Genomic DNA, 14,548 nt, shown 5'->3' with positions numbered 1-14,548 from the left:
GATGATCCAATTCAGTGGTACCTGTAAGGAGACAAACTAAGGTGTCCCTTCGGATGTGGTGCAGAGGGAAGTACATGGTATCCCCTGTGCAGTGTTCTTGTCAGAAGTGACCCACCTGAATCTGGCCCTCAGATTTATGCATGGCTCCTTGCTGACACCCCTGTAAGCTGTCTGTAGCAGTATAAAACTACATTTAAAACAAACAAACCTTTTTGTCCTAGAGCCTGTGTGGTGCCCATATCTCCTTGTTCCCAGGGCCTCCCTGGCCTTAAAAGCCTTCTTACTACACCAGCCTTGGAATGGACAGTGTTCTTTGGACATTTCTCAAGTGTAAGTAGTGCCCATTTTTGTTTTCCTGCCTTCATCTCCTTGGAGTTAAAGGACGCCCAGGAAAATCAGCAGTGGCCTATACTCCAGGGCTTAAAATTAGTGGAGCTAAGCCTCAAAACCAGGCTAAGGCAGAGGAGGCAGACAGACTAAAAGGATCAGCCTCTCTTTCGCATCTGTTTCTGGGGTCTTTTGGCAGCGTGGGTGTGTGGTGAAGCTGTGAAGACACAAACTTTTGTCTGGTGGCTGTGTGGTTGTCCTAAGGTCTGAACTGGAGCACGTCACCATTAGGAAAAGGATGAGTGTGGACGGGGCTGATGGAGGCCAAGGGGAACTTGGGGGCCAGGACTCATTCTTTTTGAAAATGACATCGTTGGGCCGCTTTAGAGGTTTATCATGTTTTTATAAATCTCAGTGCCTGCCTTACTGCAAAAAAGTATTTGCAGAAACTATAATTAGTGGTTATTGATTGAATCAACAGATGTGTACTGGGCTTATACCATGTGTAGTGCCCAGGTAGGCATGGGGTAGGAAAGTTAACATCATAATGCGGTGAGGTCTGTATTCCCCAGGAATGGTCTATTTAGAAAAATGAATTCTGCAGAGGAGAATGAGCATATTCTTTTAGTCATTGCTGAGTTTCTCATTTTGTTGTTGTTGGGTGCCACCGAATCAATTCCAACCCACAGCGACTCCATGTGACAGAGGATTGCCCCATAGGATTTTTCTAGGCTGTAATCTTTACGGGAGCAGATCAGCAGGTCCTTCTCCCTCAGAGCAGCTGGGTGGGTCCAAAATGCCAATTTCCGGTTGGTAGCCTAGAGCTTAACTGTTGCGCCAACAGGGCTCCTAAATTCCTTATTTAAATGAATCTAAATCTGATAGTTTTTGGAGTCTGCTAATAAATTTTCTGGTTTCTTGAAAACCAGAGCCTGTCTTTACTCATCCCTACGTCTTGACTCAGTAAGATCAGAGCAGACATGAAAGATGATTGGTGGGGTGGGTCCCTGAGTGGACTGTTGCTGTTTTAGTCTATAACCAAACTTTTAACCAAGGACTCCAAAAGGCCGTTTTCTGTGTTAACATGGCCCACAACTTTTTTCTGGTGAAGGAATAAATGATTTTAAGTAAAGAGTTAATGAACTCATTCAGATTTTTTTCTATGCAGTGATTATCCAGAAAATGAAGAAATGAAGAATCTCCTTCAAGAGCAGTTGAATTCATTGTCAAAGTAAGCACTGTGAGCATACCTTATTAGAAGATAGAAATTTAAGAAAGAAAAGTATAATAGTGTAGGTTTTTAAAAAGAAAGCGAGTTGCATTTTGGAAAATATTTGTGGCCCAAGGAGACAGCATTCTGTTCATAGGGGTTTGTTTTCCTTTAGCATTTTTGAAGGTGTTTTTGTTTAATATGACAGTGACAGAGCATCTGTCTTCAAGGAGGTCATAAGGACCAGCTTGCCCTGGTCTGGAGTCAGGGAGAGCGAGATGCTGCGGAGGGAGGGGGGGGAGGCAGGAGGGGGCATCCCCACTCGTCCCTGCTGAGCCCCACGACTGTCAGCTCTCCTCAGTGAGCCTGCTCTGTCGGGCTGTGCGTGCGCAGTTCTAGCTGACAAGTTAATGTGCTCCCTAGAGCCTGGAGCATTTTCAAACTATGAATTGGGAATAATGTTGCAAAGGAAGTAGAAAAATATGGATAAGCAGGGAGTGCTTGGTGAAACATAACAAGTTCTGTCACACACAAGTCGTATATTTAATAAATTAACCATAATAGAATGTTTTATTGATCCCATGTTCAAAATAGTTACTTGATTGTGTTCTCCATCCAAAGATTAACATTGATGTTTCAATGAAAAACTGCAGATTTAAAGACTGCCTTCCCCTCTAATTTATGATTTTCTTATATTTGGCTGTTTTCAAAACACCAATTTATAAAAACACTAGGCTTTGAATAGTTTAACAAATGAATTCTGAGTACCATCTCCTCTGAAGTATATACTGTTCCTGGTGACCAGCAAAATAATGATCAATGATGGCACCCTTGTTTGTATACTTAGGAAACTGTTCATATTTTCAAAATACGAGTCGAACTGTTGCAAGACCGTAAGCCCAAATCGGCACCTTCTGGCCTCCTGTGGTGGTTGGGAGATACTGCATCTCTAGGCATGAAACACCGGAAGCCCTGTTATGCTTGCATAATTTCAGGGCCGTGGCAAAGGCACTTTTCTTTTGTTAGGTATAAATGTATCCTTTGAGAGGAACTTTCCCATTCCAGAGCGTAGTGATTGAACTCCTTGTATTATTGTTTAATTCAAAATGGTCACCCTTCTGTTGTCTGGATTCCTGTCTGCAGTGACGTAAAGAAGCTCTTACTTGATCCAGAATTCACCCTCTTGCAGAGGTGCCTGCTTGTTTCAAGGTAACACCGATAGAAGCTTCTCTGCCAGACAGAGAATTTCAAACTTGATCATTTCTCTAATGAGCGCTTTTAGTTAAGGCCGAGCTCTTTCAGATTTTAGAAAAAGATCTCAGTTCACACTTTAGATTGGATTTTCAGTTAATTTTGCAGGTAGTTAATAGACATAGGAAACAGATTAGGAAGGTGAGATCTAGGCCTTAAGGCTATCTTTACTGAAAGGGCTTCCTCCTACCAGCTTTTTTAAAAATGTGTTTTAAAACAGCAGACACAAAGGGTGCGTATTTAAGTGCACTCAGAAGTTCCATTTAAAAGCAGTAATCTGTGCTGTTTGACTCTAGTGTTGTCAGTGACCGCCCCCTCCACTCCTAGAGAGTAGGTAGCAATGTATTTTCTCATCTTATCAAGCCAGTTACCCCAGAGGAGCTTTTTCCTAATGCGAAAGGTGTGCTAGTGACAAGCCAGGTAAATAATCTGCCCAGGCTTCAGTGTTGCTCTTGACACAAACGAGTTGATCTTAACATGGACAACTTAAGACTTGTTATAGTAAGACGTAATCGTATGGAACGTAACACGGAGCAGGGAGACGTTTGGACCCGCAGGGGCCCTGTGCAGTCAGGCCCTGTGTTGTTGGAGACCCCGTAGCAGGGCTGAGAGCTTGGTTCACCCCTGCCAGGCACCAAGCCAGTGTCCCAGGTGGTCTTTCTAGAGGCAGCACTGTGTCCCTAGTCCTTCAGGCTACTCTAGGAAGCCCTGTCCAGGCCAGTGCGTAAGCGCCACTGTAACGGACAACACCCTTCTCAGGCTTTATGGTGATGAGTCGGAGCTACACTTCTGGACGGTGGCTGCCCACTATCTGCACAGCTTCTCCCAGGACAAGTCAACCACCACAGCAGCGGCGCAGGAGGCTACCCATCGGGAAACCGTGAACAACCCCCTCGACATATGTTATGATATACTCTGTGAAAACACCTATTTTCAGGTACTACACCTTATGCATTAAAACCCTTAAAGCTACCGTCTTGATTACTTATACCTTTGTAACTATCATAAATTTAGGTAACTTTTCCACTAAGTTAAGGTCCATGTGATAGAAATAAGTCGCTTGGCATATTAGCATCAAAAAGGTCTGACTCAGGACTTGAAAAGCTCATGAACAAATATTTCATTCACTTGTTTTGAATTTACTATTCTGAATTTATAAAGGTAGCTTCATAATTTTTTTAAGCTTCAGTAGAGTACTTCAAAGGGAGCCCTGGTGGCTCAGTAGGTTAAGCGCTTGATTGCTAACCGAAAGGTCAGTGGTTCGAGCCCACCAGTTGCTCTGTGGGAAGAAGATGAGGCAGACTGCCTTGGAAGATTATAGCCTTGGAAACCCTATGGGGCAGTTCTATCCTGTCCTGTAGGGTGGCTGAGTCGGAATCGACTGCAATGGATTTGGTTTGGTTTTTAGAGTACTTTAATCCATAGGGCTTTTATTTTATCTAGTTCTATTCAAGTGCCAGTTTTTATAAGCAGACACACATGCACAGAAATGATATTACATTTCAACTTTTTACCTTTCAAATTCTTATTCATTTGTTGGGTTTCTATAGTGTCGATTCTCTAGCAAGTTCAGAAGTCAAATAATATTTATTAAAATGACTTTATTAAGTAATTAAATTTAAATAATTCAACATCTTGTAATCCAGACTCAGGCTTCTTTTGTTTCTCTTCTCCAGAAATTTCAACTGGAAAGAGTTAATCTACAGGAAGTGAAACGGTCAACTTACGATCACACAAGGAAATGCACAGACCAGCTCCTTCTGTTGGGTCAGGTATGTGTTTGGCGGGGTTGCTAGCTGATCAGTGTTTCTGAGCACCACACACACACAGCATAGCGTTTTCCTCTGTAGTGTGTCTCCTTCCCTGAAAGTGTAAATCGAGACTTTCTCTCAAAAGACTACCCACAGGTCTGTAAGGAAGCAGAAGCACATGGTTAATCGGCTTGTACCTTTGGCTTTTGCAATGTCAGACGAAGCCCAGCTATTCGTTTTGGTGCCTGAATTGACTGTGCAAAGCCAAAGGGAGCAGTGACTTGAGCCAGGGTCTGAGCCAGACTGTGGTTTCATGTTTGTCTCGGAGCAGCAGGGCAGTACCTTGTTCAGGTTTGTACATGAACATGAAGCGTTCAAGGGCAGTTCTTGAAAATGAAGTCTTCCTTCAGGTACAAATGTCAGTATTCCATATTATGGGTTAAAAAGTGTTCCTTTGGAGGAAGATCTTCTCATAATTAGAGGAACCGTTTCCCTTGTTAGACGGACAGAGCTGTGCAGCTGCTGCTGGAGACCAGTGCAGACAACCAGCATTATTACTGTGATTCCCTGAAAGCCTGCTTGGTCACAACCGTCACCTCCTCAGGCCCTTCTCAGAGCACCATTAAGCTGGTGGCAACTAACATGATTGCCAATGGCAAGTTGGCAGGTGAGGCATGCTTTGTGGGTATATTCGTTAATAATCTGGAAAACCAGACCTGTTCCCAGGAAAGAATTTCAGGCAAGTGATTTTGGGGAGATTTTTTTTCTTTGTTATATATGCTCAAGAAAAAATCCAAGTTATTACTTGCTAGTGACCATATAATGTAGTCATCCAAAACTGTTTTTAACAGTGAAGGGGGCACTACTAATAATTATACCAGGACCAAACCAAAACCAAACCCACTGCCAGTGAGTCAGTTCTGACTCACAGCTAAAACTGTACCAGGACAGTAGGCGTAAATCATACAATCCTGGGCAAACCAGAACGATGAAAGCCAGCAAGTGAGCTGTGCTTTATCTCACAATTTTTTAGGCTCTGTTTATACATCTGACGTGGATTTCTTGAGTGGTAACATCGTGGAACTCAGTTTTGATATTTGAGCCGGGAATGTCTCCAGCAGGTGTGACATACACGGGGCTGGGCCAAGCTGTGGAGGTTTGACTTAGTGACTTGACAACGAGGTGAGCTGCTTGTCACCAGGGCTGCTGTTCTCTCCTCCAGAGGGCGTGCAGTTGCTCTGCCTGATTGACAAAGCCGCAGACGCCTGCCGCTACCTGCAGACCTACGGCGAGTGGAGCCGGGCCGCCTGGCTTGCAAAAGTAGGTCACGTCCAAGGGCCTCGAGCGTTGGGGGTGAAGGGCCAGTGTTGGCTTTTGCTCTTGAGTTGGGAATGTTTTCTGGCCTGCAGAGTTGTTCTGCAGATATTTCCTTGCAACTCTCCCCTCCTCCTGTTCTTTATGAGTGTAGATGACATTTCTTCGTATTGAAACATGGAGGTTGCTCTGGTGGTGATTTAGTGGTTGCAGGTGCCTCCTCTCCGAGCTCGGCACCAGCTGGGAGGTGTTTATCGGTCCCTGCATCCTGCAGGCCTGGGCCGGAGTCACCGCTGTTCACATTGAGCAGCAGCTGCAGGGCAGAACCTGGCGCTTGTTCCAGAGGAAGTATCCCATTTTGTTTGAATTGTTTTCCTGTTTTTTTCCCTCTCCATTATGCAGGATGTTTTTTTAATGTGGCATCTTTCTCAGGTTCGTTTAAACTCCGAAGAGTGTGCTGATGTCTTAAAGCGGTGGGTTGACCATCTGTGCTCTCCACAAGTCAATCAGAAGTCAAAGGCCCTCCTGGTCCTTCTCTCCCTGGGCTGTTTCACCAGCGTGGCCGAGACGCTGCACAGGTACACCCCAGGGTGCCCCGGGGGCTGCCGGGGGCCGACAGGGGCCGCCGGGGGGCCTCCGGGGGGCCGCTGAGGGGCCGCCGGGGGCTGCCGGGGGCCGCCGGGGGCTGTGAGGGCTGCCGGGGGGCTGCTGAGGGGCCGCTGGGGGCTGCTGAGATGCATTACTTCACACTAGCTTCAGGTTCTTCCAGTGGACGGTGGTACTCAAAGAGTGGGGGCAGAGTGTGGAGGAAGTGCACTGCAGGTTTATTTAAAAACTGAAAGGAAAAGGGAACCATCCATGCTGATTAATTCTTCATTTGGTCTAGGAGCTGTGATATTTTCCTACTAATGCGCTAATTAAACTCAGCAAAACCAAAAGAAAAAAAGAAAACTAAACCGGTTGCCATCGAATCAATTCTGACTCATAGCTCCCCTCTAGGACAGCGTAGAACTGCCCCATAAGGGTTCCAAGGAACAGCTGGTAGATTGAACTGCTGACATTTTGTTTGGCAGCCGAGCTCTTACCCACTGCAGCACAGGTGCCTATTAAAGTAGGCTTTTAAAGAAGTCTTCAGGGAGTCAGGGCACTTCAGCCTCCAGAAGGCAACTAAGAGGAACCCCAGAGGGCAGTAGGAAGGGGAAGGAAAGGGGATGGAAAGGGTGGCAAGGTGGAGGTGCCCCCTTGGGAAATCTTGAAGAGCAATACCCATCACTTTATTCTGGTGCATTTTATTTATTTAAAACTAAGGTAGGTTGAGGCAGATGTGGCAGAATATTAACGACTAATGTGTACTTATCATATCTCTGTAGATTCCTGTATGTTTAGATTATTTCACTTCTTTTTTTTTTAAGTATTTAAAAAATCTCTGGCGAAAAAAAATCTTGGGGTTGGGAGAGACAAAGATGAACACAGATATTTTCCCCTTTCCCTTATAAACCACAGCTAAGGAAGTGCGAGGACCTGACATAGCACTCAGGTTTCCAGGGGACATGTGTTCAAGTTTTTATGTAGAAATACAGTGTAAATACCAAGACCTAACCTTACTTTGGTCTCTTTGGCAGCATGAGGTACTTTGACAGAGCAGCCTTGTTTGTGGAAGCTTGTCTGCAGTATGGGACGATGGAAGTCAATGAAGAGACGGATATCCTTTCCAAGGGTGTTTATGCTGAGGAGGAAAGAAGTGCCATGGTGGGTTTTAGAATTCCTCTTTCTTGTGCTGCCTAGGCAGGAACTGTGTTATATTGAGGAAGACCTGGATTCTGATTCACCAAAGCCAGGAAAGAGGGAGAAAGAGAGGGGAAAGATGGGGAAGAAGCCCGCTGCCTCACTGGCGTTTGCAGGAAGGAATGTAGAGGGTAAGGAACCATAGTTGTGTAATATTGGCTTGAACTTCAGGTAAAGATAGAAGGAATAATGTAGGAGAGGTTAGAGGGCTACTTCTTTCACAAGTATTATTTTGGAGGAATGTGTTCTGTGGCATAGTTCTATGTATTTCTCTGGAAAATGTATACTGGCATAAATAAAAAAGACTCTCCCTGTTACCCACAGCGAGGAGCCTAATATGGAACAAAATACAGCACCTCCAAGACATTTCATGCAGGCAAGTCACTGTGGTCCCCCTGTAGCCAGGAACACTTTATTTCTTCTCGTCACCGGAGTCACATTTTTTATTTGGAAAGAATGGGCTTGAGAATACAGCTCCCAGTTCCTCTTGTGTGCATAGCCCTGTTCTTTCTCACTGCACCTTTTTCTTGTAGTGTTCCACTGTAGCCTCATTTTACGGGCCACCTACTTGCTTTTGTCTTTTGTCTACATTGTTTACAGAATGTTAAACTTAAGTCTAAACTTAACCAAGATCTTATAGCTCGTCCCTGGTAAAGCTGACACGGGTTTAAAATAGCCATGTCAAATATCAGAACACAAAGGGACAGGGCTGTCTAAAGACTCACCCCCTAGATATTTAGAGCACCTGCTTTGGGGCAGACCCTCATCAATAACCCCTCGCTGAAGCTCTGTCTACTCAGAAACAGGTTTTACTTCCATGGTGCCATCTTACTTTTTCCCGTCTTTAGTTGAGTGTAGGTTATGAGAGAAGCTGGGGGATCGTCATCGGGTCTCCTCCTTGAAGAAGCAGCTTTGGGCTCAGCTGGGTATGAGGTACACTGATGTTACCATTGAGAGGGTGCCTTTCCCGGAGAGGAGGCCTGTGCGTTCCTCCATGGCTGTCCACCAGGTGGTTCTGCTCTCGGCCCCTCCTGAGGAGCCTGGCAGAGCTGACTCCTCCGTTCCTGTGAGGAGTACGGTCGCAGCCCTTTCTGCCCTGCTGTTCCTTAACTGTGGTTTACAGAAACTCGTCTTTGCTATCTATGCAGATTATGCCCGGAGTCTGAAGAACCTGGGTTTTAAGCAGGGAGCAGTTCTCTTTGCTTCAAAAGCTGGAGCAGCTGGCAAGGATTTATTGAATGAGCTTGAATGCCCCAAGGAAGAACGCAGAGGAGAGTGATGGGCTAATATATGCCAGGAATACCTGACCTTGGAAGCAGGGCGGGGCAGCGGTTGGTCTGGTGATGGTCAAGGTCCCAGTCCAGTGGAGGAGGCTGAGGCCACCCCTTCGAGTGCACCTTCTCAGGCAGGGCCTGGCGAGCTGCGTCTCCAACATGTCTCCAAAGCCATCTGTGCACAATAGTACATGAGCATTTACAACGTTCGCAGCAAGTCCTACATCCTGTATTTACTGCAGAGAAAAACGTAAACACTTCAGATTTTGAACGTGTGTAACATTTTATACATTTTAGAAGGAGAGCTTTAAGAGTCCCTGGAAATACTTTTAATTTTTTTTTTTTTTTTTAATTAAAATTTAAGAGACTGAATTGCTTTTCTCCTGGACAGATTGAAAGATGTTTGAAAAATCTGTAGTGAAATAGGCTCATGAGAGCTCTCCTCCCGTTCGTGTTGTGCCTGTGTGCGGACGCTCATTTCAGACGCAGGCGGGGCAGACAGAGTTGAAAGGTGGTCGGCCAAAGCCTTCTGTGTTTTCTTACCTTGAAAACGCAGCACTGTTACCGTGGTTTAGGCAGTTGCTAAATTTTGTTGTTTCAGGCCCATGAGCTCAAAGAGAGTTTTTAAGCTTTATGTTTTGTTCCAGGATGTGGGGTCTTTGATATTTTGAATTTTAACCCCTTCTGTGATGCATTACAGTAACCTCATTTTTGAAGTCTCTTTGTGCTTTCATTTCTCGTCTCTGTTGTCCGAATAGCTGAAATATATGTGATGTGACTGTTATAAATTATTGCTAAGAATTTAAATGTTAGAACTTACAAAGGTGAAAATAAAGATTCCGTCCAGGCCTTCACGTCCCGTGTTGTTGTGTGTGAGGCTGGGTGATCTTCTGACCCCTCAGGAGTCAGCCCACCTTCCCCAGCTCCAAGTCCAGGCTGTGCCTGCTGTATCCAGAGAAGCCGGGCTGTAGGAATTCCGACAGAGCACAACAGGACTAAATACCAGGGTACGTGCTAAGTGCTTTGCAGGGGGCACAGTTGACAGACTCAGAGGGACTTGCTGGGTACAGGACACCATTCTAAGCAGGGACAGAGTGGTGACACCATACTCCCCATAGGATTTCTGGAGCACGCTGCATCGCAGGGCCATGGGTAACCCGAGGGTCTAAACCTTGCAGGGTGTCAGCACCTGAGCCGCAGAGGCTGCTCCTTTCCAGAATACAGCTGCAAGGGCCTCTTTGAGCTGATCTGACCCTGGTGATGCAAAAGGATTTAATGTCTTCTGCCAGAGACAAACTAAATCCTCTGTATACACGAAGGTGGGATTTATATCATCGAGCCATTTTTTTCAGGCCCAGAACTTTCATTGTTGTTGTTGTTAGGTGCTGTCGAGTTGGTTGCAACTCATAGTGACCCTATGAACAACAGAACAAAACACTGCATGGTACTGCACCATCCTCAGAATCATTGCTATGCTTGAGCCCATTAATGCAGCCACTGTGTCAGTCCATCTTGTAGAATCTTTCTCTTTTTTGCTGCCCCTCTACTTTACCAAGTATGATGCCCTTCTCCAGGGACTGATCCCTCCTGATAACATGTCCAAAGTATGTGAGACGCAGTCTAGCCATCTTTGCTTCTGAGGAGCACTCTGGTTGCACATCCTCTAAGACAGATTTGTTCGTTCTTTTCACAGTCGATGGTGTATTCAGTATTCTTGCCAACACCACAATTCAAAGGTGTCAATTCTTCTTTGGTCTTCCTTAAAAGTTAAAGATTTTTTACCAACTTCTGCGGTCTGAAATCGATCAAACGTGCAATCAAGATGCATTGATAATTACTGGTGATTGGAATGCAAAAGTTGGAAACAAGAAGACGCAGGAGTTGGAAAACAGCCTTGGTGATAGAAATGATGCTGGAGATTGCATGATAGAATTTTGCAAGACCAACAATTTCCTGTTCCAAATACCTTTTGCAACAACAAAAATGGCAACTGTACGCATGGACTTCACCAGATGGAATACACAGGAATCAAATCAACTACATCTGTGGAAAGAGATGATGGAGAAGTTCAATATCATCAGTCAGAACAATGCCAGCGGCCAGCCACAGAACAGATGATCAATTGTTCATATGCAAGTTCAAGCCCAAGCTGAAGAAAATTAGAGCGAGGCCACAAGAGCCAAAATACGACCTTGGGTATATCCCAGGTGAATTTAGAGGCCATCTCAAGAATAGATTAGACTCATTGAACAGTAATGACCGGGACCAGACAAGTTGTGGAATGACATCAAGGCCATCATACATGAAGAAAGCAAACAGTCATTAAAGAGACAGGAAAGAAGGAAAGAAAAAAAAAAACACCAAAATGGATGCCAGAAGAGACTCTGAAAGCTGCTTTTGAATGTAGAGAAGCTAAAGCGAATGGAAGAAAAGATGAAGTAAAAGAGCTGAAGAGAAGATTTCAAAGGGAGGCTTGGGAAGACGAAGTAAAATACTATAGTGAAGTGTGCAAAGACCTGGAGATCAAAAACCAAAAGGGAAGAACACACTTGCTATTTCTCAAGCTGGAAGAACCGAAGAAAAAATCAAGCCTCAAATTGAAATATTAAAGGATTCTCTGGGGAAAATGCTGAACGACGTAGGAAGCATCGAAGAAGATGGAAGGAATACAGAGTCACTGTACCAAAAAGAATTGGTTGGTGTCCAACCATTTCAGGAGGTAGCATGTGATCCAGAATGGATGGTGCTGAAGGAAGAAGTCCAAGCTGCACTGAAGAGAATGATGAAAAACAAGGCTCCAGGAATTGATGGAATACCAATTGAGATGTTTCAACAAATGAATGCAGTGCTAGACATGCTCACTTGTCTATGTCAAGAAATTTGGAAGACAGCTACCTGACCAACTGGAAGAGATCCATATATATGCCCATTCCAAAGAAAGGTGATCAAACAGAATGTGGAAATTATTGAACAATATCATTAATATCCCACACAAATAAAATTTTGCTGAAGATTATTCAAAGTGGTTGCAGCAGTACATCAACAGAACTGTCAGAAGTTCAAGCTGGATTCAGAAGAGGATGAGGAATGAGGGATGTTGCTGATGTCAGATGGATCCTGGCTGAAAGCAGAGAACACCAGAAAGATGTTTACATGTGGTTTATTGACTATGCAAAGGCATTTGACTGTGTGGATCGTAACAAATTATGGATAACATTGTGAAGAACGAGAATTCCAGAATACTTAACTGTGCTCATGAGGAACCTGTGCGTAGACCAAGATGCAGGTGTTTGAACTAAACAAGGGGCTACTGTGTGGTTTAAAGTCAGGAAAGGTGTGCGTCAGGGTTGTATCCTTTTACTGTACTTATTCAATCTGTATGCTGAGCAAATAATCTGGGAAGCTGCACTGTATGAAGAAGATGTGGCTTCAGGATTGGAGGAAGTTGCATGAACAACCTGTGATAGGCAGACGACACAACCTTGCTTGCTGAAGTAAAGAGTACTTGAAGCACTTATTGATGAAGATCAAAGACCGCAGCCTTCAGTAAGGATTGCACCTCAACATAAAGAAAACCAAAATCCTCATAACTGGATCAATAAGCAACATCATGATGAACAGAGAAAATATTGAAGTTTTCAAGGATTTCGTTCTATTTGGATCCACAATCAACGCCCATGGAGGCAGCAGTCAAGAAGTCAGATGACATGTCTTGGGCAAATCTGCTGCAAAAGACCTCCTTAAACTCTGGAGAAGAATGTCACATTGAGGACTTAAGATGCATCTGACCCAAGCCATGATATTTTCATTTGCCTCATATGCATGCGAAAACTGGACTGTGAATAAGGAAGACCAAAGAAGAATTGATGCCTTTGAATTATGGTGTTTGCGAAGAATATTGAATATACCACGGACTGCCAAAAGAACGAATAAGTCTGTCTTGGGAAGAAGTACAGCTAGAGTGCTCCTTGGAAGTGAGGATGGTGACTCTTTGTCTCATGTACTTTGGACATGTTATCAGGAGGGACCAGTCCCTAGAGAAGGACATCCTGCTTGGTAAGGTAGAGGGTCAGCTAAAAAGAAGAAGACCCTCAACGAGATGGGTTGACACAGTGGCTGTGACAATGGGATGAAACATGGCAAAGATTGGGAGGATGGCACAGGAACAGGTCAGAAAGTCAAATGCTGGCAGGGGTCGGGCAGTCATTTGTGTGAGTGAGGCAGAGGAGCAGTGGTTCTGCCCACCCCGTGTGAAGGTGGAAATCCCATGGCTGCCAACTCACAAGAGGCAGTAGCAGCTACTCCAGTTCCCGCTGACTGTTGGCAGGAAAAAATTGGGCCCAGAAGTGTCAGATTTTGTGATCTTTCCAAAGAAGTTGGGAGTTTGAACAACTACATGAAATATCCAGATTTTTAAATGTTGGGTCAAGAAAAATTCAGTGCAAGCCAAACAAAATACATCTGTGGGCCAAAAGCGGCCCTGGCACCAACAGTTTGTGACTTCCATAATTCTGAAAATGAGAAAGCATCAGCATAACGCTTCATCCCCTAGCTTCACGGTGTTAATAAGCAAGGAAAGCTAAAGTGTGCTCACCACGTTGAAGCATTTTGGCCCAACTGCTATCCAGGCCCCATGTGGACTCGCTTGGGCTTCTAGATGTACAAGTGGCCCAGATGTTTCTGACTCATTCCTGGTCACCTGAACCTCACATGTCAATTAAGGTTAAGTTGTACAACCACACAACCTTTGTTCAATAGAGTTGGGGTCTGGGCACCTGAGATTTGTGTAATGCCCCAAGTAATGTGCAGTTAAGCCTCAGTTTATTTTGCTCATCATTGAAGAGGGAAAGAAATGTCCCTCTTGTATCAGAATGGAGGCTAGGAATGGATGCACCCATGGTGGACCCCCGCCCCATGTCCCCAGCGGCTTAGAAAGAGCCATCTTCCCAACACAGGTGTGTCCACCTATCCACAGATATTTTGGACCACTCTCTGGGCCATCACGGGGAGTAAGAGAACCCGGGATGGCATCCTTGACCTGCCACTTGCTAGCTGGATTGGGCACTTCTCTCTGAGATTCCTTTTCCACACTTTTAGCAAGATGCTGATACTGACAGGGATAAAATGCAGATTTCTGCAAGCAGTTGTGGTTAGCTGCCATGGAGTTACTGACTCATGGTGACCCCGGGCACAATAGAAGGAAATGCAACCCAAAGCCATAAAGTGCAGTGCACCTGAGTTTGCTGTTTTTTTGATTCTCCTGTCCCTAGAGCTCTCTGTGTCTCCGTCCTCAATGCTGTCCCTCTGCTCCTTCAGCAGGCACTCCCATGCTGCTTCAGACAAGCAATTGCCCTGGAAGGCATTTCTCCTTCAGGCTTCCTCCTCCCTCACTCCTGCCTTTGTGGTTCTGGGGACAATTAAGAATGAGTTCAACGTTTAGCTGCAAAGATGCAGAGCCCTGGGTGAAGGGGCCTTGTCTGTCCAGAGTCCGGGACTGGTACATGGCTCAAAGCGCTCACTGACTCCATTGTGCAGAACACTTTGGTCTTTGTTTCTATCCTGGGCCCCTTAAATGTGCCATCAGGGAGGTGAGTGTTTAGGGGCACCCCAGTCCCAGCCTCTCTGTCCTCCTCCCA

The 14,548-nt window shown here is 45.1% G+C and overlaps 1 protein-coding gene across 8 annotated transcripts in view; it reads left to right on the top strand.

Moving 5' to 3' along the window:
- Positions 1-9,766, top strand: part of WDR11 (WD repeat domain 11) — a 54,726-nt gene extending 44,960 nt beyond the window's left edge. For 3 of the 8 annotated variants that reach the window (XM_064269230.1, XM_064269229.1, XM_064269228.1), the window contains exons 20-28: positions 222-330; positions 1,496-1,558; positions 2,681-2,746; positions 3,548-3,725; positions 4,465-4,560; positions 5,041-5,206; positions 5,762-5,859; positions 6,286-6,431; positions 7,476-8,731. In XM_064269230.1, coding sequence (XP_064125300.1) covers positions 222-330; positions 1,496-1,558; positions 2,681-2,746; positions 3,548-3,725; positions 4,465-4,560; positions 5,041-5,206; positions 5,762-5,859; positions 6,286-6,431; positions 7,476-7,638 — 1,085 coding nt within the window. In that variant the 3' untranslated portion in view covers positions 7,639-8,731. Of the gene's footprint in view, positions 1-221; positions 331-1,495; positions 1,559-2,680; positions 2,747-3,547; positions 3,726-4,464; positions 4,561-5,040; positions 5,207-5,761; positions 5,860-6,007; positions 6,432-7,475; positions 8,732-8,759 lie in introns of those variants that run through there. The other 5 variants (XM_064269233.1, XM_064269231.1, XM_064269232.1 and 2 more) reach the window with 5 other exon arrangements.
- Positions 9,767-14,548: the final 4,782 nt, after the last annotated feature.

This window comes from Loxodonta africana, chromosome 16 (assembly GCF_030014295.1).
Source record: "Loxodonta africana isolate mLoxAfr1 chromosome 16, mLoxAfr1.hap2, whole genome shotgun sequence".
NCBI lineage: Eukaryota > Metazoa > Chordata > Mammalia > Proboscidea > Elephantidae > Loxodonta > Loxodonta africana.
Note: the sequence above shows the minus strand (reverse complement) of the source record. Positions and strands in the feature narration are given on the sequence as shown.